This window comes from Delphinus delphis, chromosome 1 (genome assembly GCF_949987515.2).
Source record: "Delphinus delphis chromosome 1, mDelDel1.2, whole genome shotgun sequence".
In the NCBI taxonomy this organism is placed as follows: Eukaryota; Metazoa; Chordata; class Mammalia; order Artiodactyla; family Delphinidae; genus Delphinus; species Delphinus delphis.
The window spans coordinates 678,708-706,394 of NC_082683.1; the positions used below are offsets into that span (position 1 = coordinate 678,708).

Consider the following 27,687-nt stretch of genomic DNA (forward strand, 5'->3'; position numbering starts at 1 on the left):
TCGCGGTTTTCCCCCTTGACACCTTCCGGGCTGTACCACCTCCGCCCAGATTGGGGGGGGGGGAGCGATGGCGCCCCCTCGCGATATCCTCTGGCGTACCACCTCAGCCCAGACGGCGACCCCCTCCGTCCTCCCCTTGGTACCTTCCGGGCCGTACCACCGCGGCCCAGGAGGGGCGACCAGTTCGTGGACCTATAAGTCCCTAAGGGGCCGCCCTCCGAGTTTTGGTTTCAAGGGACAGAAATTCCAGCCTCAACACGCCTCCTTTAGAAGAGGAAAGATAGAGGGAGTGTGTCTTCCCAGCATCCTAGCATCAGAGGAGCTCTAGGGGCACCTGGACCCCGAGGCCACGCCCCTGGAGAGGGCGCTGATTGGCCAAGCTGTGTGGAGCTCCGCCTGGGGGCGTGACCTCGGCCCAGGTGAGCGGCGGGCTGCGCTGGGATGGTCGCAACTGCTGCGGAGCACCTGCCCAGACCGGTTCTCCTCCCCGCTTACTTTTTAACATGATTTTAAGGGGCAAGGGTACAGCTAATGGGTTTTTTTTTTTTGTATATGTATCTCCTCCTGCTTCTCTTTCAACGTCAGATTGACATATTATCTGTCTTTTTATGGTGATTTAATTATCGGGAGAGAGGAAATCTCAGAATGTTAGTGTTGTTTTCTTTTTTAAATTGAAGTATAGTTGGTGTGCAATGTTATGTTACAGGTGTGCAATATAATGATTCACAATTTTTAAAGGTTATGCTCCATTTATAGTTCCTATAAAATATAGCCTATATTCCCTGTGTTGTGCAATATGTCCTTGTAGCTTATTTTATTTTTTATTTTCTGTTTTTTAAAAAAAATTTTAATTTTTTATACAGCAGATTCTTATTAGTCATCAATTTTATACACATCAGTGTATACATGTCAATCCCAATCGCCCAATTCATCAACCCCCACCCCCACCCCACTGCCCCTTTCCCCCCTTGGTGTCCATACGTTTGTTCTCCACATCTCTGTCTCAATTTCTGCCCTGCAAACCGGTTCATCTGTACCATTTTTCTAGGTTCCACATATATGCATTAATATATGATATCTGTTTTTCTCTTTCTGACTTACTTCACTCTGTATGACAGACTCTAGGTCCATCCACCTCACTACAAATGAGTCAATTTCGTTTCTTTTTATGGCTAATATTCCATTGTATATATGTGCCACATCTTCTTTATCCATTCATCTGTCGATGGACCCTTAGGTTGCTTCCATGTCCTGGCTATTGTAAATAGAGCTGCAATGAACATTGCGGTACATGACTCTTTTTGAATTATGGTTTTCTCAAGGTATATGCCCAGTAGTGGGATTGCTGTAGTTCTATGTTTAGTTTTTTAAGGAACCTCCATACTGTTCTCCATAGTGGCTGTATCAATTTACATTCCCACCAACAGCGCAAGAGAGTTCCCTTTTCTCCACACCCTCTCCAGCATTTGCTGTTTGTAGATTTTCTGATGATGCCCATTCTGACCGGTGTGAGGTGATATTTTCAGGAGCAAGGGTACAGCTAATGGGCTCTGCTTAAAGCCTACTTTTTGGTCAAACTTTCACATATTTTTCTTCACATTATTTTAATAATTTTGTTTTTTATTTTTATTATTTTTTATTTTTGGCTGCGTTGGGTCTTCATTGCTGCGCGCGGACTTTCTCTAGTTGCGGCGAGCAGGGGCTACTCTTCGTTGTGGTGCGTGGGCTTCTCGTTGCGATGGCTGCTCTTGCGCGCGGGCTTCAGTAGTGGTGGCACACGGGCTCAGTAGTTGTGGCTCGCGGGCTTAGTTGCTCCGCGGCATGTGGGATCTTCCCGAACCAAGGCTCAAACCTGTGTCCCCTGCATCGGCAGGTGGATTCTTAACCACTGTGCCACCAGGGAAGTCCCTCTTCACATTATTTTAAAATTAATAAAATTTCTCCTTTAGGTCTTGGCCAGAGGGTCAGTTAATTAATGGTGGTGTCTGCCCACCCCTGGGCGCGCACAGGTGGGGCTGGGGCCGCGAACTGCAGTTCAGGGCTCAGTGAGTTACTTGTGGTGATCAGTGAGTTAGTTACTTGTAGTCAAGAATTTCAAAAGGAAATGTATAAAAAGTATCCAAAACTTTATAGTAGGGCTTCCCTGGTGGCACAGTGGTTAAGAATCCACCTGCCAATGCAGGGGACACGGGTTTGAGCCCTGGTCCAGGAAGATCCCACAGGCCGAGGAGCAACTAAGCCCGTGCGCCACAACTACCGAGCCTGCACTCTAGAGCCCGCGAGCTGCAACTACGGAAGCCCGCGAGCTACAACTACTGAAGCCCGCGCGCCTAGAACCCATGCTTCGCGACAAGAGAAGCCACTGCAGTGAGAAGCCCGCGCACCCCAATGAAGAATAGCCCCCGCTCGCCGCAACTAGAGAAAGCCCACACGCAGCAACGAAGACCCAACGCAGCCAAAAACAAATACATAAAATAAATAAATTAAAAAAAAACCTTTATAGCAGAATCTTTCTTGCATTTTATCTGAGACAGTGCGTTTTAACAATTCTGAAATGATGTCAGGGGAACCTAGGCACCTTCCCCTCCTGGACCAGGCACCCCAGCATGGAGGACAGTTCGACCCAGGCCTCCAGCCACTGCCCAAGGAAGCCTTTGCTCCATGGTCACACTCCCAGAGTTTGTATCCTGCCCTTTTTTCTTTGTCCTGCTAACAGTTGTTCACCAAAAACAATAAAACAGCCAGTTATTTTACCAGCAAAACGGGTTGATTTGGCAGCAGCAAAGAAGTGAAGTTCAGGACAGGCAGCTACGGTGAACCACAAGCAAGTCTGGTGAAGCAGAGGAGAAGGGCAAGTTGTTATAAACAGTCTACTGGAGGAACTGGGTGGTGGCTTTTCATTGGCTGAGAGGCCGCCAGGCGGGGGACATCGTCCTTCCTCCTGCTGGTGGCAGTGAAGTATCTGCTTCTGGCCGCAGGTGCAAGGGACTCTCTGCCTGCTGGGATCTGTGTTGAGGCCCAGGGGCACCTGCCTGAGAGCTTACCCTTCTGGCCTCCCGACTGCATTTTAGTTGAGGTTCCCCTTTGTTAATTTTCACATAAGTCTTCTCTAAACACTGCAGGAGACACTGCTGCAGGTAGTGAGTCGTTTCACCGCTGGGCCGTGTCTGACTTCCAGTATCAGGGAAGGGGTCTGAGTGGTTTTACCTGCATTTGCTGGAGTTTCCACTTCTTCCTTTGACTGGATTCCAAGAAGCAGAATTTGGGGTTGAAAGACTTTAGACCGGCCAGGATTCTTCACACCCTTGTCAGCTTCAAATGTGACCATTTCAGCCTCTTTGCTGATTTGCACATTAGACACAAACTTGTTAGGAAGCGGCTCTCATGAAGGAGCCCCACGCTGGCCAGCCTGCCTCTCCTCGTGGCATCTGCCGGCCTCTCCCAGTCCAGCCCCCCGCCCCAGCCCCCTTCTCACAGGCTCAGTCTGCATCTGGGCCATGGTCTGACGTGATGGCTGCAGTCAGGTGGGTTGGTGACTTGCGGGCCTGGAGGAGCCCAAGTTCCCAGGGGACGGTGAGGACAGCAGGAGGTGTGGACCTGGGCCTGGGAGCCCACAAGGCCCAGAGCACGGGGTCCCGGGAGGAATTGTGGGGGAGCCCCCCCTCGTCCCTCCAGCCGCACCGCCAAAATCGCCAGGAAGCACTGACCCGCACGATGCTGCTTCCTAGGCGCCTGGCCTCCTGATGGCAGCCCCTCGCTGGGCCGGGGGTGCCTCTGGGCCCACGTTCTGAGGGCTCCACGTTAAGCCCCAGGGGTTCTCTTTCTTTTAAACAATCACCATTTGTTAGGCCTCACCACCTCGGGGTGCTCTTGGGCGCCCTTGCTTACCCCCTGTAATTAGCTTGCTCTGGGAGGAAGGCAGGCGGAGTGGTCAGTGCTGGGGGCGCCGTTGGAGCTGCCAGGGCAGGAGGGGGGACGGGGGCTTCAGGCCGGCAGCCCATGTGGGCCACTGGGCACCCAAGGCATCGGGAGCTGAGTCTGCTCCAGGCTTCTCGGGGGCGGGGGGGGACCCGTTATTCGGTCCACTGGGAAGGGATTTCGCAGATGTAATTATGATCCTGAGCGTGTGGCCTTCAGACCCATCCAGGGGGCAGTGCCCGGAGGAGGGGAGCCTCACCAGCAGGTGAGGCCGGTGGGGTCTGCCTGGGCCTGGCCCCTCCAAACTCAGCCCTGGCCCACCCAGCAGGGCCCCTGGCCATCCCCAGGTCACCGGGCTGTGGAGTCGAGGCCTCTGGTTCCTTCCCGAGTGTCCTTCCCAGGCTCTGGGTCCAGCCGGGATGCCCACAGCCTGGGACGGCCAAGCAGCCTTTCTGGACGCTGCCCCTGGTCCCGTGGGTGATGTCTACTCACTTGTCATCCTGGCCATCACCTCAGCAGGCTGCCCCGGGGGGCCAGAACCCCGTCCAGTGCGAGGGCTGTGCCCGAAGGTCCCTCAGTGAGACCCACTCGGGGTGGGGCAGCAGCAGCCGCTAAGGCCTCTGGGACTTGCCCACTGAGCAGCAGATGAGGAAACGGAGTCTGCAGCCAAAGTCGCTCAGGTTCGCGACACCTGGGCCCGAGCCCAGGCCTGTCCCCAAACCAGAGATGTGCAGCCTCCCTGGCTGCCCTTTGGGTACCCCTCCACACACGCTGTGGCGTGACCCCTGCCTCCCACCCCCACTTTAGCCTGACCTTGGGGCTCAGCCTCTGGACTCCACGGGCCGGGGGCACTGGCAGAGCAGGGAGGGCACCTAAAACCTCTTCCCCCTGGGGCTGGGGCCAAAGGTCATGCAAGCAAAACCACAGGGCTGGGGAGCCGCCCCCTTGCTGCTTCGGGCCAGCGTCTGGGAGAGTCCAGGGCACCCACGGGCCTCACCGAGCTCCCAGGAAGCCGGCTGAGGTCAGGCCGTGCCTCTGTCCCCGTGGCTGCCTGTCCTGAGCTTCTGGGGGCAGGAGGCCCTCCCCGCAGGGTGCGGGGCGCAGACCAACCCCGTCCCCGCTGTCCTCCGCGGGCTTCACCCGCTCCTCGGCCTGGCCCACACTGACCTCACCTCGTCCACCAAATCCTCAGCGTTTCCAGATTCTGAGGTGGCCCAAGCTGTGGCCTGGACCTTTCTGGGGTGAAATGTGCCGGCAGTGGCCAACCCCGCCCCCTGTGGTGACTCGAGTTCATGGTCCCCCCCCCCGCACCCCCCATCCTCTGGGCTTCTCCAACAGGCCTCCACCCACCGCGCCACTTGGCCTCCATCTCCACAACTGCTCTCACCCCCAGCTGGCCCCCCAGGCAGACTTCCCAGGTCCTGGTACTCAGTGGCTCCCAGGTGTGGGAACCTCAGCAGGACAGGCCCCGGCCACCACGGGGCAGGAACTGCTGGATGCGGAGCCTGACCTGAGAGAGAGGGGAGGCCAGCTGGGTGGGCGCCCAGCACTGAGGCCTTGGGTGAGGTCTGGCCCCGGCGCTGCTCAGACACAGGCCAGGAAAGGCCAGAAGAGGTTTCCAAGGCCACCGCCCTGAAGACCAGAAGCTTCGAGGGACCTCAGGCCTGGCCCACAGAAATGCCCCACCGGCCAGGTCAGGAGACGTCTTGGGTCCCCTGTCCTGTGGCCTCTGGGACCTGGGCTCCGCATCCTCTTCAATGTGCTCCACAAAGCCCAGAAGATCAAGGTTCAGGGGTCAACAGCCTTTGCCAAGGAGCGCGATCCTGCGGGCAGTGTCTCTGTCCACGGTGAGCCTGCCCCTCTGGCCCAGAGACCCCAGCTGGCCGGGCTGACTCCTGCCCTCAAGTAGACAGACACTCTGTTCCTGGAGCAACAGGGCCTAGTTTGGGGTCCGTGCACGGCCGCCTCGAGTTTGGAGAGCCTCAGGCCCCGGCAGCGCCCCCGCCCTGCCCCGCCGCCCGTGCAGCTGACTGTGGTCACGGGCACCTCCCAGCGGACACACCGCCCACCCAGCCCCACAGCGGAGGGACAGCAGATGCCTTCCAGCCGCCAAGACGCCTGGGCAGGAAGAGGCCGCGCCCACGCATCCGCCTAGATCCCGACAGGAGGGCGGGGGCCACTCCGCTGCCCGGGCGTCCACCGTGTCTGCCCGCGGTGGCCTCGCAGCAGTGCTTGCAGGGACGCTCGTCCCATCTCTTGCCAGGCTCCAGCCCACAAGGCTGTGTCCGCAGCACCTGCTCTGGCTCCTGGAAGAGCCTGGTCCCACCTCTGCCCAGGCCTGGGAGGGAGGGAGGGAGGGAGACCCAGAGCCGGAGCGGGCGGCAGGGGAGGAGGGAGGCGGGAGCTCCAGGCCGGGGCACGTGCCCCACCGGCCTCTGCAGGGCACCCTCGGCCCAGGCCTTGGGCTCCTCCCTGCAGGACCGGCCCTGAAGCCTGACCCCAGAGCACTCGGGACAGGACGTGACTGGGGTGTGGGGGGGACTGCTGGAGCGCAACCCACTACCTATGGGTGGGCCAAGGGCAGGCTCAGCGCATCTGGGCTCCCCAAGCCTGGTCCACCCTCCTCAGCATCTTGGTGTTGGTTACAAAGAACTAAATTAAGTTGTCACTTGACCCAACTTTTTAAACAAGCCTGTTTATTGAAAGAATCTGAAAATAGTAATAAGGCTTTCAACATTTAACAAATTTTCAAGATATTAACAATATGAAACATTAAGAATTGATTTCAAAAACCCGAAGTTTCCTAGTTCATTCCCTGTCACGCTTCAGGACTTGGTCTACACTGGCTCTGTTGTCTGAACGAGTAGCCTGCGTTCTGAACGCTACCCTTTTCTGGGCCTAAAGCTGGGAGTGTCGCCCCTCAGCCCATGGGAGGCCGGGCGGGCTGCCCGCTGTGCCCGAACTCGCGGGCAGAGGGTGGGAACCGACCTCCGTGCCCAGCACCGGCTGAGCTGCCCACACAGCCTTGCACGCGAGGCAACAGCACTTGATACACACACGGACGGTGGCCACGGTGCCCAGGCCGCAGGGCCCGCCCTGGAGACCCTGGATGCCCTTCCATCAGCCCGTGACCCTCCAAGCGGGCAAAGCACAGCGCCCCCCGGCCCCGTCCCACCAGAAGGAAGTCCAAGAAATGACGGGCCCCCATCCCTTCTGTTCTGGCCAATTTAACAGGAGAAAACGCAACCCAGAGAGAAAACAGTTACTCAAAAATAGGAAGCCCATTAGGCGACAGTAAGCGGGGCCAGGGCCACACGCCCCCCGCGAGCCACTGCTCCCACCAGACTCCAGGCGGCCCCAGCCCCAGCCCCAGGCAGCCAGCGATGGAGGCGCGGGGGCTGGAGCGACCGGCACGCCCTCGAAGCCAGGCCCCCGGGGAGAAGCAAGAGCAGCTTCAACACCTCCCGGCCCGCCAAGCGCTCTGAGCAAGTCGCCCAGCTCTCCGGACGGTCGCGCGGGCTGCACAGGATGGTCCCACTTCACAGCACAAACTCCCCTCTCGCCGAATTCTCAAAGTGTACACAACAAAATCTGTACGTAAGCACTTTCAGAATAAAAGAATCTCTAAAAAGTAGACACAGAATCGAGAACACCTTCCAGGGTGGGGAGGTGCGTCCCTGCTTCCCGAGGAATGTGTGCGGTCTGAACCCTCGCCCCGCCAGTGCCGGTCACCCTGAAGCGGGGGAGGAGACCGGGGCCTGGGGACCCATATGTCCTGGCAGCCAACCTGCTCTCGGCAGAAGCGTCCCCCCGAGTGGCTTCAGGGGAAGTCGTGGGAGCTGAAGGATTTTTGGCCGTGAGACATTTATTTTCAAGACCATAGGATAGACCCATTCATTCTGATCCCCTCTGAATCTCAGTAGACTGATTTATGGAAGTTTCCTCACAAGGAACTACAAGGAGCCCACCAGGCTCGGCCGTCCCTGCCTGGGGCCGGGCTCTGTCCACACGCAGGGTGAGTGCGCCTGGGCTGACCTCAGAGCTCCTGGTCTGCTCACTTGTTTAGAAATGCAGAAAAGTCAGATTTAAAACGTTAAAAACAGCTGATCTGGTCGACAAAAGGCAGACTGCAGGCCCTTCCTCTGGCCAGACACGTGGTGCGGCACCTGCCACTGGCGCTGGGCCCGTGGTGCTCACAACGCGCTCAGGTCCGCCTGTCCCGAGTGCAGACGGCAGGACCGCAGGCCTGGTTCCCCGCCCCATCCTCCTCGTGCGCGTCCTCCTCGTCCTCCGCGAAGTGGGCTTGCTTCTTCCGCACGTTCCAGTGCAGACACTGTGCCAGGCTCTCAAACCAGTCGCTCACGGGGTCGCGGACACAGATGGAGGGGAGCGGGTAGCGAGAGGTAGTGATGCTGACGCTGAAGCAGGAGAGACGCACCGTGGCCCCTCCTAGAACCGCCGAGCGCACGGCCCGCCCCCCCAGGGCAAGACCCCCCCCTGGTCTGGCTGGGGACCACCTCAGCTCTGCTCACGCCACCTGCTGCAAAGCCTGGCCCCAGGTCCTACGGTGCCACTTTCCGGTCTGGTCCTGAGAACAGCCAGGAACTGGGGGCTCAGTGGTGCTCTTGTGCCCCCCAGGACAGAACCACGGACCCCCTCGACGTACCCAGGTCCAGAGGGACCCCAAGGAGCAGGGTGGTGGAAGGATAAGCAGTGGGAACGGCTGGCAGGGCGCCGTCACCCCAGGCACAGGTCCATGACACGATCTCTCGAGAACCAGGGATGGGCCCTCAGCCCACCTGCCCCACCCGCTGCAGCCCCGTAGCCCACACACCTGTCTCCGTGGCGGACCTCCTGTCTCTTTCGTCCATCGAAGGACACCCACACAGTGTTCCTTGCTTCCGGTGACAGCATGATCTGACGGGTCAAGCAGGACAGGTGTGGGCTACCTGAGCGCAGCCGAGCGCCGTGGACCCTACCCCGGGGGGACAGCACCGGCCGGGAGGAACCTCACAGGCGCCCCCAATGCCCACCACGTGCCAAGGTCAGTTCCAGGCTGTGAAAACATTAACTTGCGTCGTGCTGACCCCAGCCCCAGGGGCCTGGCTCTAGCATCGCCCCCCACCCCCCACCCCCCGCATCTCTCTGCGTCCAGCAAACGCAGCCCCACCCACCAGGGCTCACATCAGGGACTCACTGGTCTGGGGGTGGCCTGCAGTGGGGGGCAAGGGGCAGGGGAAGAAGAGTGGACGTGGAAGGGCAGCAGGGCCAGTCAGACACCAGGACACGCCGTGGGGGACACGCCGGGCAGCGGCCGTTCCTCACCTGTGGGCCCCCCTCCCCTCCAGCAAGGCCTGTCCCCACCCACTCAGGCTGAGAGCCCACCTGAAGGGCTGGCCCGGCTCTCAGCACCACCCCCGCCAACCGGACCCCTGGGGCACTGGCCACACGATGGAGGCCAGGGTGGATACAGCCCCTCCGGCACCCAGCAAGGCAGGAGGTCAGCACTGCAGGCCCCGCACCGGCTCCAGCCGACAAGGGCAGCGGGGGTGGGGTGGGGGTGGGCTCCGACCTTCAGCTCGACCCCTGCAGGAACCACGATGGGCCGGAAGGACAGCGAGTGGGGGCAGATGGGCGTGATCATGATGGCTGGCACGTTGGGGTGGATCATGGAGGCCCCGGCGGCGGCTGCGTACGCTGTGCTGCCCGTTGGGGTGGAGACGATCACGCCTGCGGGACAGGCTGAGGGTCACGGTCAAGCGCCCGCCCCCACCCCACGTGCAGCCCCCAGGCGGGCCTGACGCCCACCTACCGTCGCCCTGCACCGTGGTGATGAGGTGCCCATCCAGGTAGACGTCCACGTTGGACAGGTATGAGGATGGGCCTCTGTCTATCACCACCTCGTTTAAGACCTGTGGGTGAGGTCACCGCAAGCTGAGGGGGCCGGGCAGCACCGAGCTGCTCCTGGGCTCCCTGGAAGGTCCCGAGGACAGGGCTGGGGGGTGTCCAGACCAAAGCTGCCACCCTGTACCCCCTGCCCGAGGGCGAGGCCCTGAGCCCTGTGGGGGACAGACCCACAGACCTGGTACTGCATGACCTGCTTCCCGACCTCTGCGTCCAGGGCTGCGGCCAGCACCCCGTTCTCGCTGATCCCGTTGGGGACGGCCACCTTCTTCCCTTGGAGCTCCTTCACAACCCTGACCTTCAGCCGGCTCCGGAGAACAACAGCTGCGTTCCCTGGGGGCCAGCAGGGGTCACACCCAGGGAGGTCAGCAGGGATGGGGGCGGTGGTACCGCAGGAAGAGAGACCCTCCCAGCGACCAGGGACCCCCCTTTCTTCTCCCAAATGGAGGGCAACACCCTGTGCTTCTGTGAAAATCAATTCACTGCTACTCGACACGTATGGTAGCCTAAACCCGTGATCAGCTCAAACTTCTCACTGTTAAGAAAAAACGTCTGACTCGTTCAAAATTTAGAATTCTCTGAATCCCGAAACACTCAAGTGTTGCTCTTTGCATTGTTAAAAAAGCCCCCAAATCCCATAAGATGATCCCATGTTCAGAACTGCTCGTGGGTTCTGGAACATTCTGACTCACCCTGTATCACCTGAGTAACTTGGGACTGAAAGTTCTCGAAGTTGAAGGGGGTCAGGAAGCCCAGGGAGCCCAGGTGGAACGCCATGACCGGAGGCACGCTGCCCTGTGAGCCAATGAGGCAAGTCACTCAGCTGGCCAGTGCACTCGAAAGCCACCCGAGCCGTCCCCAGCCCGGAGCGACCCGCACCCCGACTACCCCTGGGAGGGGCGGGCACGGGAGTGCAGGGTCGGCGCCCGGCGTGGTCGGTGGGGCTGCCGTGCTGCAGTGGGGCAGGGCTCCTTGGGGTGACGGCACTCGGCCCGCGAGGAGTCAGGGAGGCCAGGGGAAGAGCGTTGTGGGCAGCTGATGAGAAACGGAGGCGGCGGGACGGACCAGCCCACCGGCCACGGCAGACAGGAGGGAGCGGCGGGGAGACCTCGACAGAGCCGCTGGAGAGGAGTGGGGGCAGCCAGGGGCAGAGGGCCTAGGATGGGACTCGGGGACCCTAACAGGGCGGCACTGCAGCCCCCCGCATGCTGCTTCCGCTGAGGAGGGAGGGGCAGGCGGGTGAGGAGGGGCTCCCACAGTGGGAGGTGAGGAAGAATGGGCAGCTCTGAGGAGGCGGGACAGCCCCAGGACCCTTGCCCTCGTCCTCTGCCGGCCACGAACGCTGCGGCCTTCCAGCCTCAGCGGGTTCACACCGTCGGATGTGAGGCCCCAGGCCCCGCCGGGCCCTACCCTCCTGCCCTGCTGGCCGTTCTGCCCACTTCCAGGCCGCTCTCTGGAGGCCACATCTGACCTTCTAACACACCTCGGCCTGGTCACTCCAGGAGCCCTGCCTTGAGGAGCGTGAGGGTGGGCTCCCGGGCAGACCCTGGCGGTCTGCGGCCTCCACAGAGCTCCCCCGACCCCCCGGACACTCGGCCTGCAGCCGCTGCCCTCACCTGCCCCGGACGCTCATCCACCAACTCGGCCCCACATGCCGGCTCCTCTGGGGGATGCCCCGCCCCCAGGCCATGCCCCGCCCCCAGCCCCACCCTCAGGCCCCCCCTTCTGGTGCACCGGCACCTCGAGGTGCATGGAAACGCCTGGCCTGTCACAGTGTCTAGCACCGGACAGCAGATGCAGCACTTGGTATCGTTTGCAAACTTGCTGTGTCGCTGCCTCCCCTCGCCATCCTCAGGCGGCATCTGGGGGCCTCACCTGGAAGAGCGACGAGGCGTACAGCAGGGTCCCGTCTCCTCCCAGGCAAATGATGAGATCAATCTGGTTGGAGATGTCATCGTAATCTAGAAAAACAAGGCAGACACAGAAGAGCCGTCAAACACCCCCGATGCTGCCAGGCATGGCCACATGGGCGAGGCCCCATGGGACAACTCGCCTTCTCTGAAGGTGCAGAACTTCCTCTTCACTGGCCCAAAGCGGTCATCACTCACGATGGCGGGGTCCTCCAGAACCTTCTTCTCCACGTACACGATCATGTTGTTTTCCTGGAAGGGACATGGGCGAGTCAGCCCTGCCGGTAAGAGCCAGGCCAGGGCGGGCCGGTCTTCACGGAGCCTCCTTCCTGCCTTGCTTGGCCTTGTACGATGCTGGGTGGGGGGTGGGCGGCAGCAGCTCTGTCTCGGTGACAAAGCGCGGCCACTTTCTCACTTCACACGCTGCTGAGCTGCTGGAGGCTCGGTGACGCTGGGTTACAGAGCCTCCTGACTCGAGCAGCCCCAGGATCAGAGCCCTGGAGCCCCAGGCGGGAGCCGGCCTGACCCCAGCCCCGCGGCCACCCCGCTCACCTCCATCAGGTACACGCAGAGCTCCTTGAAGGGCTGGAGCAGGCTGGCGTCCCGGATCTTCTTGATGACGAGGACGCTCTTTGGGGACTTGTTCCACGTCAGCCGCTGGCTGGCAGGGTCCTGGATGTGCCTTTGAGGGGAGACGAGCGTTCGCACTGGCCCTGGGCCGTCCCCGGAGTGTGTCTCCTGCGCCAGCGCGGCCGGTCCCCGAGCCGGAGGGGCGCTCGGGGCACTCAGCGCGGTGTCCCCCCTCTGGCTGCCCGACTGCACCCCTGCCCGCGGCTCCTCTGGAACAAGGCTCACTCGGGGACCTGCTGCGGAGGAAACCCCACACGCACCCGGACCCAACAGATGGGGACTCTGTCCCGGGGGACCCAGGCCTCCTGCTGACTCGCAAGAGGGGCACAGCCCCACGTCCACACCACTGTGTGAGCAACTCAGGTGACCGTAACTTTCACAGTTAAAAGCCACCCGGTTTTAAAGTCAATGGCAGGATGTGGGGCAGGGAGACGGCTCTAGAGATTTCAGCAGTGGGCACGTGTTGTCACGTCTGTCCAAAGCACAGGACGCACCGCACGGAGGGACCCTGGTGTCAACTAGGGAATGTGGGTGACACGATGTGTCAGTACAGGTTCGTCGTGTGTAACAGGTGCACCCTCTGCGAGGATGTCGATGAAGGGCTGGCTGGGGGGGGCGGGGGGGGGGGCATGAGAAATCTCTGTACCTTCTCCTCACTTCTGCTGCGAACCTAAACCTAAACCTGCTCAAATAATAAAAGCAAAATCCAAAAAAAGTCAGCTGGGCCCGCCTGCCAGCAACAGCTCTGCAAGTTCTGTGGCGCTCGGCCTTGGCCCCTGGCGCTGGGGGGCTGGCACGGTCCGCGGGCAGCAGACCCTCCCTGAGGGGCGGAGGTCCCGAGGCCGAGCCCTGCCAGGACTCCGACCGCTGTGGGCACCCGGCAGGCGCCCGCCCGGCCTGGCAGCACACCCCTCCGCCTGTTGGGAAACAGTCCTGAGGGCTGCAGGCAGTGACTTCCCTTCTGACGCAAGTTCCCCAATCAAGACAACTGCTCCAGGTCACACCCTGTGGCTGCGGCCCCCCTGAAAACCTGACGACCCCAACAGCAACTCTCCAAACCGTGACGTGAACCATGAAAAGAGCAGTGGGTCCCTGGCCCCAGGCTGGGACTGACTGACCATCACTCACCCTTTCCAGGCGTTTCTGCGAGGGCAGGGGTCACTCATGACCTCCTCTGCCAGGGTCTCCACCAGCCCGGGTCACACGCGCGGCTCAGCGGAGGGCGGCGCTTGGTGCCCAGCATCTCGGTCACGCTTGACTGACAGCAGGAGTGCCATGCAAACCACCTCCCCCAGACTCCCCAAATGTGCAACGGCACCACAGCCCTGATTTCTGTGCCCTCAAAGCTGAAAGCAAAACATACTGCAACTTGTTAAGGTTGCATAAAACAACACGTCAAGAGAACTTCCTAAAATGAAAATCAAACCAAACGAACTGTATTTGATCTTCTTACTGTTCACACCATCCTCTTGTCCAATCGCCTTTAACAGCAAAGAGGCCAGACCTCAGACGCCTGCTCTTCAGAGGCTGGGCGCCAAGTTCTGACGCCCTGGGCGGTCAGGATGGGCCCTGTCCAGCCGCAGACGACAGCGCTGGGCTGCGGAACCGGCTTGGCCCGTGGGAGGGGCCCGCAGGTGGAGGGGCGGGCACTCGCGGGCCTCCTGCCACTCCACCTGGCCCTGGGGCCTGGAGGGAGGGCAGGCGGGTCAGCGGAAGTCTGCCTGGCTGCCCAGGTGGATGATGAAGCCCCCCCTCCACTGACCAGGTGGGCCGGACTCACGGCCCTTCAAGACCCGAGACTCAGCCGCGCCCAGCCAGAGCCACCACAGCGCCATCGGCTTGTCTCGGGTACCAACTGGTCACTTCCTGTTGGATCACTGCAAAGAGCGGTGCTGGCCCCTCCCTGGCACAGAGGCTCTGGGGGCTGGACAGGAGGCAGGGATGCCTGACAGCTCAGCGGGGGACCCATCTGAGCCCTGTCTCAAAAGCCAAAGGCGTCAGATGTTGGCAATTCCACATGTTTCAACATAACAGAAAATACACATTCATGGTGAGGTCTGAGAGAAGGAAGTAGGAAGTGCATGTCTTGCAGTCAACTCCTCTAAGTACGTTCCTTTTCAGCATTGGGGAAGTCAGGTCAGCACATAATCCCTGCCCCACCAGCCACGGTGCTGGGAGCGCCAGGGACAAGATGGAGAGTGGAGTCCTGTCCTCCCAGGGCAGGACTGTGCTGGACGCAGGGCCTCGGAGACGCTTCTGGAGCACCTGCCGCTCTGCTCGGCGCACCCCTCCCCACGATCCCACCTGACCTCGGGGAGCAGCTCAGATGCCATCCCGAGACCCCACCCGAGGTTCACGAGGCCAAAACACACACACACCTGTGACATGGGCTGGGAGCAGCTGACAGCCAATTAAGCCTGGATAGCCAGAGGCCACCCAGGGCGGCACTTATGCCGAGCCATGAGTGACGAGGAGGGAGCGGCACTGCCAAGACCAGGGAGGGCAGGGAGGGGCCCCCGGGCAGCGGTAAAAGGTCAAGGCAGGGCAGTCTGGGGCAGTGCACACAGCAGGGCGTGGGGCACCTGGGGGACTGGTTACCAGTGTGGATGCTGTGCGGAGTGCAAACGTGGGGCACTGGGGGGTGGGTGCCGCAGGTGGGCAGGACCTGCCTGCGTCCAGCAGCAGCGACTAGAGAGCCAGGGCAGCACCTGGACGGTAGAGGCACTGACACCAGTTACCCCAGTACCCAGGCCGCCCTTGGGTCACCAGGGTCCACAAGGCACAGCAGCCCCCGGGGGCCCGGCACCATCTGCCCACTGGGCCAGTGCTGAGAACGGGGAGACAGCTGCAGGGAGCAAGGCCCCCCGACGGTGAGTCGCAGAAGCCCACCTGGGCCCTTGGTCTGACCCCCCCCAGAAGGTGAACCCGCCATGGCTCCCCAGAAGAAGGGGGCACAGACGGCCCACTCGGTGGTGAGCCCACCGCCAGGCACAGTGGCAGGGCCGACCTGGAATTCTGCTGTTTCAACACGAAGCTCTTGTGGCCACGAAGCCATTTGAGTGTTTTCTCCCCTAGGACACACACAACACAGAGCAAAGGAGCAAAGCTTTCCCCTCTTTGGAACCATCCAGCACCTGGAGGAGGTGCTGGACGGGTAGAGACGGGAGCTGAGTTCAAGTGTCCAGTGAAACAGCCCGAACTGCTTCGCTTCTAAATAGTTTCTCAGCCAGCACCGCACGGCCAGGGGCCCCCAAGCTGCACTGCCCTCAGGCTGTCGCTAAAATACAGAGCTTACATAAAAAAAAGAAAAGGAAAAAAAAAAATTGTGCCCGCAAGTCAGGGTATCTCTCAAACAAGTAAACTCAGCTTTTCAAAAATGCCAACTGACATCTCTGCATTTCAATAATAATTAAGAGAAACATATTTGACCCACCAAATGCATTAGCATGAAATACATTATTTTTCTCTCCTAGAGCTTTTCCTGTAAAAAGCAAATTAACTCTAAACACGAGTCGAGGCCCCTCCGACCCACCGCGCCCACGGAGCAGGCCGCACCCACTCTCTCGCCCCGAGCGAGTCGGAGACGGCGCCGCGTGGCCTCCTGGGGCCTCAGAAGCCGCCCGACACACTCACTGCCCCCCGAGCCAGAACCTCCCACAGTCCAGTGGCCCCTGGACAACAGCCCTGTGGAGCCTCCCAGAAGACTCACATGATGGTCTGGGGGTTCTGCAGCACGCACGCCTTTGGTCCAAAAGTGGTCACTGGGCACGGCCCGTGTAGCGAGCGGGTCCTCCTGTGGGGAGAGGCACAGGGCAGGGGCCGTCAGTCGGCTGAAAGACACACACGTGTAGACAAGGCACAGACTGTGTTAAACTCTCCAAAATATTTTTAATCCAAATGATGTAAACTCCGTCATCTGCCCAGCACCGATGTGACAGTCCTGGAAGACCCTGCCCTGATCCCCAGAGCTCTGGCTGGAGGGCTACATGCTGTCCGTGTAGCCATTAGAGGGGGCACACTTAGAAATACTCCTTAGAACAAGGACCCCAAACCAGTGCAGGTGCCCAGGCCCCACCCCAGAACAAGGGGATTCAACCCAGGGGAAGGGCCTGGGAATGTGAATTCTTGACTGGGCAAGTCTATTTGAAGACGAGCTTTTGGGCCCATACTTGGGAATCAAGACTTCAGAAACGATCCCCAAGTTATCCAGATTAAGATTCTAACAAAAATACTCATTCTGAGTTGTGCTCTCAATAAAAACAGGCAGTACTTGAGTGACCCAACATTTCCAATAACTGAAAAGTGACTCACAGGGCACTGTGGCCACGGAGGCCACCTCTGACCCGCTGCCACCACACCAGGTTCAACGCCCTTTCGGGCATGACACCCCACAGAGCCAGCAGCCAAGGCCGCCCGCCCGGAGACGCACCCCCTGCAGTGCCAGGGACACCAAAACGGGAGGACAACACGACTCTGCACGGAAGCTTCTGCTGGGAGCTGGCCGCCCGCTGCCCAGCAGGCGAGGGTGCCGTCCACCGGGCCCCCTGCATCTGCGGCAGTGCTGGCTCGGGCAGCTCCTCCCAAGACCCCGGGTGGCGTTCACGGCTCTGAGGCTGCCACTGCCGCAGCCCGCCCGGCCTGCCCAGTGCCGCTGACGGCACACGGGCCCCACCCACGCGCCTCAACCTTGCGCAGCGTGTGGGCACGGTGGGTGGGGGGTGCCCTCTGGGAGCTGTGGCAGCAAGCGCGCCCACCCCTCGTGTGTCTGAGCGCCCACGCAGGCCCAGAGGAGGCCTGGTACCTGAACTCGCGGGTGCTGGCCAGGGCAGGCGCGGCCGACAGGCTGCGGGACTTGGCGCGGCCCCGGATGGGGTGGCCCAGGCCCCAGTCCTCGTCACCATGGCACGCGGAGCAGCGGTAGGAGGCCGCCTCTGCACGCAGCTCCGCGCTCCCGCTGACTGTTTCTTGTTCCATTTCTGTAGTCGATGGACGAGGAGGACTTCGGCCCGAAAACCGCGGAGGCCTTGATTTAATAAAATACAGTAAATATCTGTGTACAGAACAACGTATACACACACCTACACCCGCCCTGTCGGGAAAAATGACTCATGTCCAACTTACCAAAGGACTTGGCAAATAGTCTATTTCCATCCCAAAGATATTTAAGAACTCGGGAATCTACCTGTGGTTTTTAGTGAATCCAGAAGAGCTAGGGGTCTACCAAGCTGCGGTGTGGCCACGTGCCAAGGGGTGCACGCTTTCATGAGAGAGCAGTCACCATCGTGCAGTCTTAAATGCCTCTCGGCCCAGAAAATCTGGCTAAATATACTTGATAAGACCACCAGCAGGCACCCACTGAGCTCAGCCTGCGCTTTAATCCAGTGCCAATGAAACACTGGCCAAAACCGACGTACTTGGTCCTCAAAGAAAAGTTCAACTTCCAAATACTAGTAAAGATAGGCACCCTCATCTTCTAACCACAACATAGTAAAGCAGGAAAAGATGGAAACAGAGGGCTTCCCTGGTGGCTCAGTGGTTGGGAGTCCGCCTGCCGATGCAGGGGACACGGGTTCGTGCCCCGGTCCGGGAAGATCCCACATGCCGCGGAGCGGCTGGGCCCGTGAGCCATGGCCGCTGAGCCTGCGCGTCCGGAGCCTGTGCTCCGCAACGGGAGAGGCCACAACAGTGAGAGGCCTACGTACCAAAAAAAAAAAAAAAAAAAAGGATGGAAGCAGAAACAAAACAACAGTCCTCCAACTACTGGGGAATGTTTGAATTTTCTCCTAACCAACTGAGGGCTCAAAAGAGGTATCAAAACAACCGTGACGGTGGATCGAAAAGGTAAGCATGAACCCAAAGTCCATGCCCCCCACTGAGCTGTGCTGAAATCCTTGGGAATTAGGAGTCATGAGCTGAGGCCTAAGTCAATGAAGCTAGAAAAGGAATAAAACAAGCCTCAGAAAGGCAGAAGAGGTGACAAAAATACAGGCAGAAATCAGTAGGTTGAAAAGTAGAAAAAGAAGAGCAGAGCTTGGAGAAAAGCAACAATAAATAAGCCAGTTTAGACAAGGGATGAAAAGAACTACACTCACTGAAAAACTTGGGCCAAAGGCCATTTCCTAAGAGAACTGCTGACTAATGGAAGAGCTTCGGCTGTGCCACGCGCTGCTGGGGCCTCAGGACCTGCCTGTCCTCGGGAAGCAGAGGGAGAGCGGGACTCCTCGCTCAGAAAGACCCAGCAGGGTAGCCTGCCAACGGCTCACGTCACCTCCTGAACAAGCAAGGGAAACAGGGCCATCGCGGCAGGGACCACGACAGAGACCACGATGCAGATGCCAGCACCAGAAGGGACAACGTGGGGTGACGGCACGAAGGGCAGAAAGAAAGTTTAAGGACTCCAGAAAAGCCTGGGGCCTCTACGATAAGGTCAAAGGTGACGGGGTCTCTGCATCTCCCACCTCCACCTGCCACACCTGACTTTGACCAAAGGCATCAGTAGTTTTAAAAAGCTCCTGAGAGGGCTTCCCTGGTGGCGCAGGGGTTGGGAGTCCGCCTGCCAGTGCAGGGGACACGGGTTCGTGCCCTGGTCCGGGAAGATCCCACATGCCGCGGAGCGGCTGGGCCTGTGTGTGCACCCCAGCTACTGAGCCTGCGCTCCGCAACAAGAGAAGCCACCTCAAGGAGAAACCCACGCACCCCAACAAAGAGTAGTCCCCGCTCACTGCAACTAGAGAAAGCCCGCGTGCAGCAACGAAGACCCAACGCAGCCTAAATAAATAAATAAGTAAGAAGACAAGGCTGTGCGTCCCTCTATCTGTGCAAGAAGGAAGAGCAGGCCAGGGAGGCCAGGGTTACAGCTGCAGGAATGTGGACACTTACCCCAGACCAGGACGACCAGGGAGCGGCAGAACCCGCACCGACCCGGCCAGGCCCTGTCGCTGCACTCGACTCAAACTGCCTGACTTACCCTCGCGAGGAGCCCTGCGGGGAGGGTCCAGGGGACCGAAGTCCAAGGTGACACAGCTGGCATCTGGGCCAGCACTCCTAAGCTCCTCATGCCTGACCACAGTGAACACAGACGACGGGACCCAAAAGGGAGGCCCAGGGCACGAGCTGGCCCAGGGTCCCGGGAGGGGAGAAGACCCTGCAGACCCCACTCCTCGTCTTCTGGAAACCATGCCTCTGACTTAGCCCCTCCTAAATTAAAATAAGCTTCTATCAGGGCATACCCCAGTTTCCAGTAACACGAAAGATCAACAGACAATCATTATAGGCAATAATGCCAAACCTCTGGCCAAACAAAGCTTGAAGACCACTATCCTGGCACAGCCCCAGCTGCAAGAGGCTGAGACCTGCTTGCAAGGAAGGCCTGCCCTAAAACCACTGGGCCTGCAGCCTGTGCTGGGCAGGTGATGCTGTAATCCTAGGAGGCTGTGGAAAACTCTGTCATCCCAGGAAGGTACAGAAATAACTACCTAGTAAGATCACTATAACCCTGAGAAGATACGGATAAGAAGGTAATTAAATCCTATGATGCTGAAATGTTCAAAAAGCTTAAAATTCATTTTATAATCACTGGATTTTTACATATTTTGTTTGATATTATGGGCAACATACCCAAAGGAAGAAATCATTCAAAGTAATTCTCATTTAAATGGTTGAGATGAATTTCTATTTGTAAATAACAATGTTACAAACGATAAAAGTTAGTGACTTCCCCCATTCCCACAACCTCCACCTACAAGGCAGTGCAGGGGTCTTCTGAGCAGCACATTACCCAGGGCCCAAACCACTCCCAACAAGCCCTCAACCACTCCTGGGACAACTGCTGAAATTTAATTTATTCTACAGCTAAATACTCAGGTGATGCCATGTCGAGCTTCTACTTGTAGTTTAAGAATTACAGTACTCTGAGTCTTGGGGTAATACTTTGTGTTATCTGACACATGCTTAATGGGGACACAACATATAATGTTTAGAAAGAACAGATCAATCGCCAAGTGGGGCTTATTCCAGGAATGCAAAGCCTGCTCAGTGAATGTAACCCATCATTTCATCAGGCTGATCACATCAACTGATGCACAGAAAAGCACTGGACAAAATCCAACACCCGTTTATGGTAACAATTCTCAGCAATTATGAATAAAGGGTAACTTCCTCAACTCGATAAAGAGCATCTAGAAAAAACCTACCGCTAACATTAACCTGATGGTGAAAAAATAAGACTGGGAACCAACTACTCTTCATCAGCACTGTACTGCAAGTCTGAGCCCGGGCAACGAGGCAAAAAAGGTAGAGACTGAAATTAAAGACAGTATCATCCACAGTCACCTAAAAAGTACTTAGATGCAATCTAACGAAACATGCAGAGGACTTGTATGCTGAACATATTTTAAAAACCCTGATGAAAGAGACCAAAGAACACTAAATAAACTGAGAGACACCCTTGATTATGGATTAGAAGACTCAACATAGTAAATATGTCGGTTCTCCCAAAACTCATCTATAGGTTTAATGCAATTTCTATAAAAATCTCAGCAAGAGTTTTTTGTAGATATGGACAAGCTTATTCTAAAACATATATGGAAAGGCAAAGGTGCTAGAATAGCTAAGACATGTTTTAAAAAGAAGGATAGGGACTTCCCTGGTGGTTAAGAATCTGCCTGCCAATGCAGGGGACACGGGTTTGAGCCCTGGTCCAGGATGATCCCACATGCTGCAGAGCAACTAAGCCTGTGTGCCACAACTACTGAGCCTGCGCTCTAGAGCCCGCATGCCACAACTACTGAAGCCTGCGCACCTAGAGCCCGTGCTCTGCAACAAGAGAAGCCACTGCAATGAGAAGCCCGCGTACCGCAAGGAAGAGTAGCCCCCGCTCGCCGCACTAGAGAAAAGCTCACGTGCAGCAACGAAGACCCAACACAGCCAAAACTAATAAAATAAAAAAGTAAAAAGAAGGGTAAAGGAAGACGAGTCCACTCTCTGACTTAAGACTCTACAGCTATGCCAATCAAGACTGTGTCGCTGGCGCAGGCAGACACAGGCCAACAGAACAAGTACACTCAACTGATTTCTGACAAACGCACACAAGCAATTCAGTGAAGGAAAGAGAATCTTTTCAGCAGATGGTGCTGGAGTCATTCTACATCCACAGGCAAGAAAGTAAACCTCAGCCTAACCTTCACATCTGAAACAAAAATTAACTCAAAATGGATCAAAATGGATTACGTTAAATATCAAACATAAACTATAAAACTTTTATAATAAAACACAGGAGAAGGAATTCCCTGGTGGTCCAGTGGTTACGAGTCCGCACTTTCACTGCCAAGGGCAGCGGTTCGCTCCCTGGTTGGGGGGAACTGAGGTCCCGCAAGCTGTGCGGTGTGGCCAAAAATAAAGAAGTAAAACACAGGAGGAAGTCTTGGGGACCTAGGGCGAAAGAGAATTTTTTTTGTACATGATATAAAAAGTACAGTTCATAAAAAATAAAAAAAGTTGATAAACTGGGCTTCATTAAAATTAGAAACTTGCTCTGTGGAAGGCCCTGTTAAAAGGGTATAAAAAACAAACAAGCTACAGATGGGGAGGAAATATTTTCAAACTAGATATCCAACAGAGGATTCGTATCTATAAAATATAAAGAAATCTCAAAATGTCTGGTAAAAAACCAGATAATCCGATTAGAAAATGGGCAAAAGAGAGGAACGGACCACAGGGGGTGCGCCCGGGGTGAATGAGCACGCGAAAAGACCCTCCACATCACGAGCAGTTAGGAATCAAAACCACAATGAGATGTCACTGCACACTGGTCAGAAAGGCTAAATAACTCAAAGCTGGAGAGGCTAGAGAGACACCCACTCACACGTCGCCGTGGGAACACGGAAGGCTCAGACGCTCTGGAGAAGCCTGACAGTTTCTTATAAAAACGAAATATGCAGCCCAGCAACTGCACCTGGGCATTTATCCCAGAGAAATACCTGATGTTCACATACAACCTGCACATGAACGTTCACAGCAGCTTTTTTGGCGACAGCCAAACATTGCAGACAGCCCAAGTGTCCCCCAGCTGGTGAGCAGACCCAGCGACCAGAGGGAGCAGACACTGACACTGCAACAGGCTGGGTGACCCCAGGGCCCTCTGTGGGGCGAAGAAGGACAATCCCATATGGCCACATGATAAACGTTCCTATTTGCACAACTTTCTTTCTTTTTTTTGTTTTTGGCCACATCACGCAGCATGCGGGGTCTTAGTTCCCAGACTGGGAGCTTAGTCCCCCTGCAGTGGAAGCGTGGAGTCCTAACAACTGGACTGCCAGGGAAGACCCTTCCACAACTTCCTTGAAATGACAAAATGATGGCGCCGTGGACAGATCACTGGTTGCCAGGGAGTGCAAGGAGGCCTGGTGGGGCTCCCTGGCATGACGGTCAGCTCTGAGCCTGCACTGGCGGTGGTGGTTATGCAAACGTACACACTGGTGAAGGCTGAGTAAGGGGTGTAATGCAGTTAACAGTGTTTACATTCACGTGCTATCGATGAGGGGATAACACTGGGAAGCAGGGGAAAGGGTGCAGAAGTTTCTCTGCACTGTTTTTTACAACTTTCTGTGAGTCTATAGTTATTTCAGAGCAAACAGTTAATAAAAAGGGATAAGCCAATCAAAACCACAAAAGGCAAATGTATTCAAAAACTATTACAAATTATTTAGAAGCTGTTAATATTTATTTACAAAGAGTAGTTTGATGACTAAGTAATAAACTAACTTATAAAATAATCATATTGGGACTTCCCTGGTGGCACAGTGGTTAAGAATCCACCCACCAGTGCAGGGGACACGGGTTCGAGCCCTGGTCCAGGAAGATGCCACATGCCGCGGAGCAACTAAGCCCTTGCGCCACAACTACTGAGCCTGCGCTCTAGAGCTTGCGAGCCACAACTACTGAAGTCCGTGCTCCGCAACAAGAGAAGCCACCGCAATAAGAAGCCCGCGCACCGCAACAAAGAGTAGCCCCCGCTCGCCGCAACTAGAGAGCCTGCACACAGCAACGAAGACCCAACACAGCCAAAAATAAATAAAATTTAAAAAAAATAATAATCATATTAAATATGAAAACCAGCTTTTGAGATTTATCTCCACAGTGTATTCTGTGACAATGGCAAATCATGACTCACACTTAATCCAAGTTTATTTGCTATTTTAACGTTTTCTTTTTTTTTAATTTATTTATTTACTTATTTATTTATTTATGCTGGCTGTGTTGGGTCTTAATTTCTGTGCGAGGGCTTTCTCTAGTTGCGGAGAGTGGGGGCCACTCTTCATCGCGGTGCGCGGGCCTCTCACTGTGGCGGCCTCTCCTGCCGCGGAGCACAGGCTCCAGACGCACAGGTTCAGCAGCTGTGGCTCACGGGCCCAGTCGCTCCGCGGCATGTGGGATCCTCCCAGACCAGGGCTCGAAGCCGTGTCCCCTGCATTGGCAGGCAGACTCCCAACCACTTCGCCACCAGGGAAGCCCTATTTTAACGTTTTAAAAGGATGAAATTTTAACTCCATCCAAGCTCACTGAAGTTCCCGACAGCACAAATCTGATTTTTAAAAAACTTCTGCATTGGGAAGTTTTAATAGGAATAATGTGTTGGAGCACAATAACAAAGTATGCAGACATAAAGTAGTTCCCAAAGGGCTTCCCTGGTGGCGCAGTGGTTGAGAGTCCGCCTGCCGATGCAGGGGACATGGGTTCGTGCCCCAGTGCGGGAAGATCCCACATGCCGCGGAGCGGCTGGGCCCGTGAGCCATGGCCGCTGAGCCTGCGCGTCCGGAGTCTGTGCTCCGCAACGGGAGAGGCCACAACAGTGAGAGGCCCGCGTACCGCCAAAAAAAAAAAAAAAAGTAGTTCCCAAAGAGGTGGGGTTGCCAGCCAGTAAAAGTCGTGCACACGAATATAAACACAATAATGTGATGTCCGCTGCGAGCCCTCAACACATGCCTGTTGAAGTAATGACAAAGCAAGGCTCAGCACTCATCACGGAGAGGCACACTGCCCTCCTCCCGCCAGTAAGTGAAGCCCGCGCCGGCAAGGACATGACAGAACTGGGCGCACACAGTGGCAGAGCCCGGCCGCACAGGGACCCGAGGGGGCCCCAGGGTGGCGGCCCCCTTCGCGGGGCCGACGAGGAACACAGGCCTGTGCCGCTCTGGGCACCTGGCTCTGCTACACACAGCCCCCCAGCACCTCTTCACCAACTGTCTGCACACGCATCTGCCCGTTCCTACGCAACGAACTCGGCGCTGTGCAGTCACGGGTCAGGAGGCGGGCAGGCAGCACCAACCCCAGACGGCCCTGTGCCGGGGCCACGGCCGAAAAGAAGCCCGACCTGAGGGTGAAGCGGAGCCCCTAGGGCCCTATGGTCCTCCCCGCACCGAGTCCTCCGCCCGCCTTTTGTCTGTGGAAAACCTTGAGCCAAAGAATAGCTTTAATCAGAGAAGCGAGAGAACACAGAAACAGAGAAAAACAGTCAAAGGAGACCAAATAATAATAGTGCAGTCATTAGGCAAAGTCAAGGACCTCTGTTCCCCCTTAAGGGCCATAGGTAATATTCGGAGCCCTCCCCTGGGAGCCGTCTTGTAGACACTGAAACCCCACCAGGTGGAAGAAGTGAACTACATGAGGACCAGGCGCTGGCCTCGAGGAAATGGAAACAAACCGACCCTGGAACTGAAGAGTAACTCTACCTAAAACATCGAGATGACGCTGGTCAGACCACCGATGACCAGCTTCATGATGACCGTCAGAGCTGACTGCATTGTTTCTGCACGTAGCCCCCTCCCTCTGTCTATAAAAGCTCTTGCCCCCTTTTTGGGCGGGGCAGGGCCCTTGGACAGGCATCCGCCCTCCCCGCCCCCCCTTTTGCTGGCCTCCGAAATAAAGCAACCTTTCCTTACCTACCAAGATCTATCTCTCGAGAACTGGCTTTCGAGCGGCGAGCAGCCAGACCTGGGTTCGGTAACAAGGGCAGCACCCCCCGTAAAGAACCGCCCGCCCCTTCGTCCTGCGGGTTACCGGGGCCTCCTCTCCAGCGCCCAGCGATCTCCCGGGGCGCCGCCGCCGAGCCCACCCCACGCCCACCTGCACGGCAGGCCCGGGAGCACCTGAAACCCGGGGCCGGCGTCCGCGCTACCGCACCTGCCTGTCCGGGTCCGCGGGTCCCCGCGGCAGAGCAAAGGTCACGGCCGGAGCCGAGCGCGTCGTCCAGCAGGAAGTGACGACCACCCGACTCAGGCCCGGCACCCTGTGGCGAGGCGGCCCCCACGAGGACCAGAGCGCGCCAGATGGGGAGGCAGTGACCAGGGGTTCCGGGGTGGTCGGGTGGGCGCTGGGCTCGGAGCGCAAACGCGCCTTCCGAGGATAAATAACGCGACGCGGACCCCTAACTGACCGCTCCGCGTGAGGGCCGGACCCGCCAAGCCGCCCCACAGCGCGGACGCGGGGGGCGAGGTCCGGCCGCCCGGACGCCTGCGCGGGCGCCCGGGGCAGGGGGCGGCCGGCCAGCGCCTCCCGGCTCCACACCCCGCGGTAGGCAGGGCAGCCCCCGTCCCCGCGACCCCCGCCCCGCCCCCACGACCCCACGACTCCACGACCCCACGACCGCGGGCGGCGGGCCGGGCCGAGGGGCCGCTCACTCACCGTTCGCTCGCCGGGCCGAGCCCGCGGGTCCCGCCGCCCCGCCGCCGCTCGCAGTCGCTAGCCGGTCCCCGGCGCCGCGGCCGCCCCCTGCCCCATGGCCACCCCCTGCCCCACGGCCACCCGGCCCGCGGCGCCGGCCCGCCTAGCATCAATGCCGCCACGCCGCCAGTGCGCACGCGCGCCCCCGCCTGCCGCGCGCATGCGCCTCCGGAGCCATACGCAAGCGCTCCGCGCCCGCCCCGCCCCGCGCGTGTGGGGCGGCCCGCAAGGACACCGGGCAGGGACTAGGGGCGGGACTGGGGGCGGAGTGGAGGCCTGGAGGGTGGGGCGGGGGGGGGCAAGGACGGGGGCCGTGCTGGGGGCCGCCGGGTGGGGAGGAGCGCCGGCCCCAGGAGGACCCCTGGTCCCCACTCACCACGCTGTGTCCCAAGCACGTTCGCTGGACCCGGGCCCCGCCCCGCCCCCATCCGCCATCGCTCCTCTAGCCCGCGGGTCAGGTTGGCTGGCGGCGGCTGCCGCCAATGGTGACACCGACCGCCGCAGGCTCCGTAACCACCAGGGTGTGGCCCTGCTTAGAAGGAAAGTGTTTTCGGAACCAAAACTCGGTGTGAGCAGCTGCGACAGAACTGCGCCCCTCGGCTGCCGGCACAGCTGGAGGGAGCGGCCTGGCCCCGGCCCTCGTGGGCCTCGCCCACCCCAAGCAGGCCGGCGAGTCCTTGCACACCACCTGGACCTGAGGGGCCCTGGGCCGGGCGTCTCAAGTAGGGCCCCTCGAGGGTGACTTGCCAACACTGTTCTTCCTCCCTCCCCCCATCCCCTCACTGGAGGACCCAGAGAGGAGGGAGGAAGGGGGCCAAGGGGGAGCTGCGCCCCCGCGCCCCCATGTCCAGGCACGGTGGGTTCCCCCAAGGCGTGCTGAATTGACGCGTTACCCACCACCACGGCATTGAATCAAGTGTCCCAGCGGTGTGCCTAGCTCCTGGGATGCGTCTGTGAATAAGCTGATGCAGGGCCACTGTGGATGAGCCCGGTCGGCTGTCAGCTACTACTGTTCCTTCTCTACCCCAGGGCCTCCGGGACACAGAGCGCCTGGCTCAGGCCACGTGTGGACCGGAGCCCCCTGCAGCAGCGTGGTCTCTAGGTTTCTCCACCCCCATACCTGCCGCTGACAGTCTTCTCTGGCCGGGACTCCTCGCCCTGTGTTGAGAGACCTGGAACACAGCTGGGCACAGCAAAGGACACCTGTCACTGCTGTCCTGGGACCACTGGGCCATGGGGTTATCAAGGGTGAGTGGAAAGGGGGGCAAGGATGGCGGAAATTTGGGGGGATTTCTCAAGCTCCGTAACTTCCCCATCTGGTTATTTTGTAAACCCAACCGCTTCCCCAAAGTGACCCCCCAGCCACACCCACAGAAGAGAAAAGCCTTTTGAGCTGTGTTTTTGGATATGAGCATTAACATACTACTACTACTGCTTGGCCAGGCCTCCCAAGAACCTTCTAGAGCAGGGACAGTCTGCAGAGAAGGCAGCTCCGGCCTGGTAACTAGCCAAGGTCACACAGCAGGCACCCTTCCTGTGCCCTTTCTAAAAGGAACTTGTGCAGGTGTGTGGCTGTAATCATGGCAGTCTGTCCATTCTGGACCTC

The 27,687-nt window shown here is 58.2% G+C and overlaps 1 protein-coding gene across 5 annotated transcripts; it reads right to left on the reverse strand.

The window, feature by feature from the left end:
* Nucleotides 1-6,591: 6,591 nt before the first annotated feature.
* NADK (NAD kinase) lies at nt 6,592-27,279 on the reverse strand. 5 transcript variants are annotated; one of them, XM_060013041.1, is made up of 13 exons: nt 27,202-27,279; nt 26,458-26,610; nt 17,164-17,385; nt 16,072-16,155; nt 12,285-12,414; nt 11,876-11,984; nt 11,698-11,783; nt 10,515-10,617; nt 10,001-10,155; nt 9,731-9,830; nt 9,491-9,660; nt 8,753-8,835; nt 6,592-8,336 (listed from the first exon to the last, which is right to left on the reverse strand). In XM_060013041.1, exons 2-13 carry the CDS (start codon nt 26,514-26,516, stop codon nt 8,123-8,125), a joined length of 1,515 nt encoding a protein of 504 aa, XP_059869024.1. In that variant the 5' UTR covers nt 26,517-26,610; nt 27,202-27,279; the 3' UTR covers nt 6,592-8,122. The 5 variants fall into 5 exon arrangements, with proteins under 5 accessions (XP_059869024.1, XP_059869054.1, XP_059869033.1 ...); XM_060013071.1 differs by lacking the exon at nt 26,458-26,610 and having other exon boundaries at nt 27,202-27,264; XM_060013050.1 differs by lacking the exon at nt 27,202-27,279 and having other exon boundaries at nt 9,491-9,648; nt 26,458-26,531.
* Nucleotides 27,280-27,687: the final 408 nt, after the last annotated feature.

Excerpts from the sequence above, each read along its gene's own strand:
- NADK (XM_060013033.1), bottom strand. The coding sequence starts at position 26,191 with ATGCTAGGCGGGCCGGCGCCGCGGGCCGGGTGGCCGTGGGGCAGGGGG. Across the intron at positions 12,415-16,071 it reads CAGAACCCCCAGACCATCAT|GCACATCCAGGACCCTGCCA; the intron begins GTGAGTCTTCTG and ends CTCCCCTCAAAG. Across the intron at positions 10,156-10,514 it reads AGTTACTCAGGTGATACAGG|GGAACGCAGCTGTTGTTCTC; the intron begins GTGAGTCAGAAT and ends GCTGGCCCCCAG.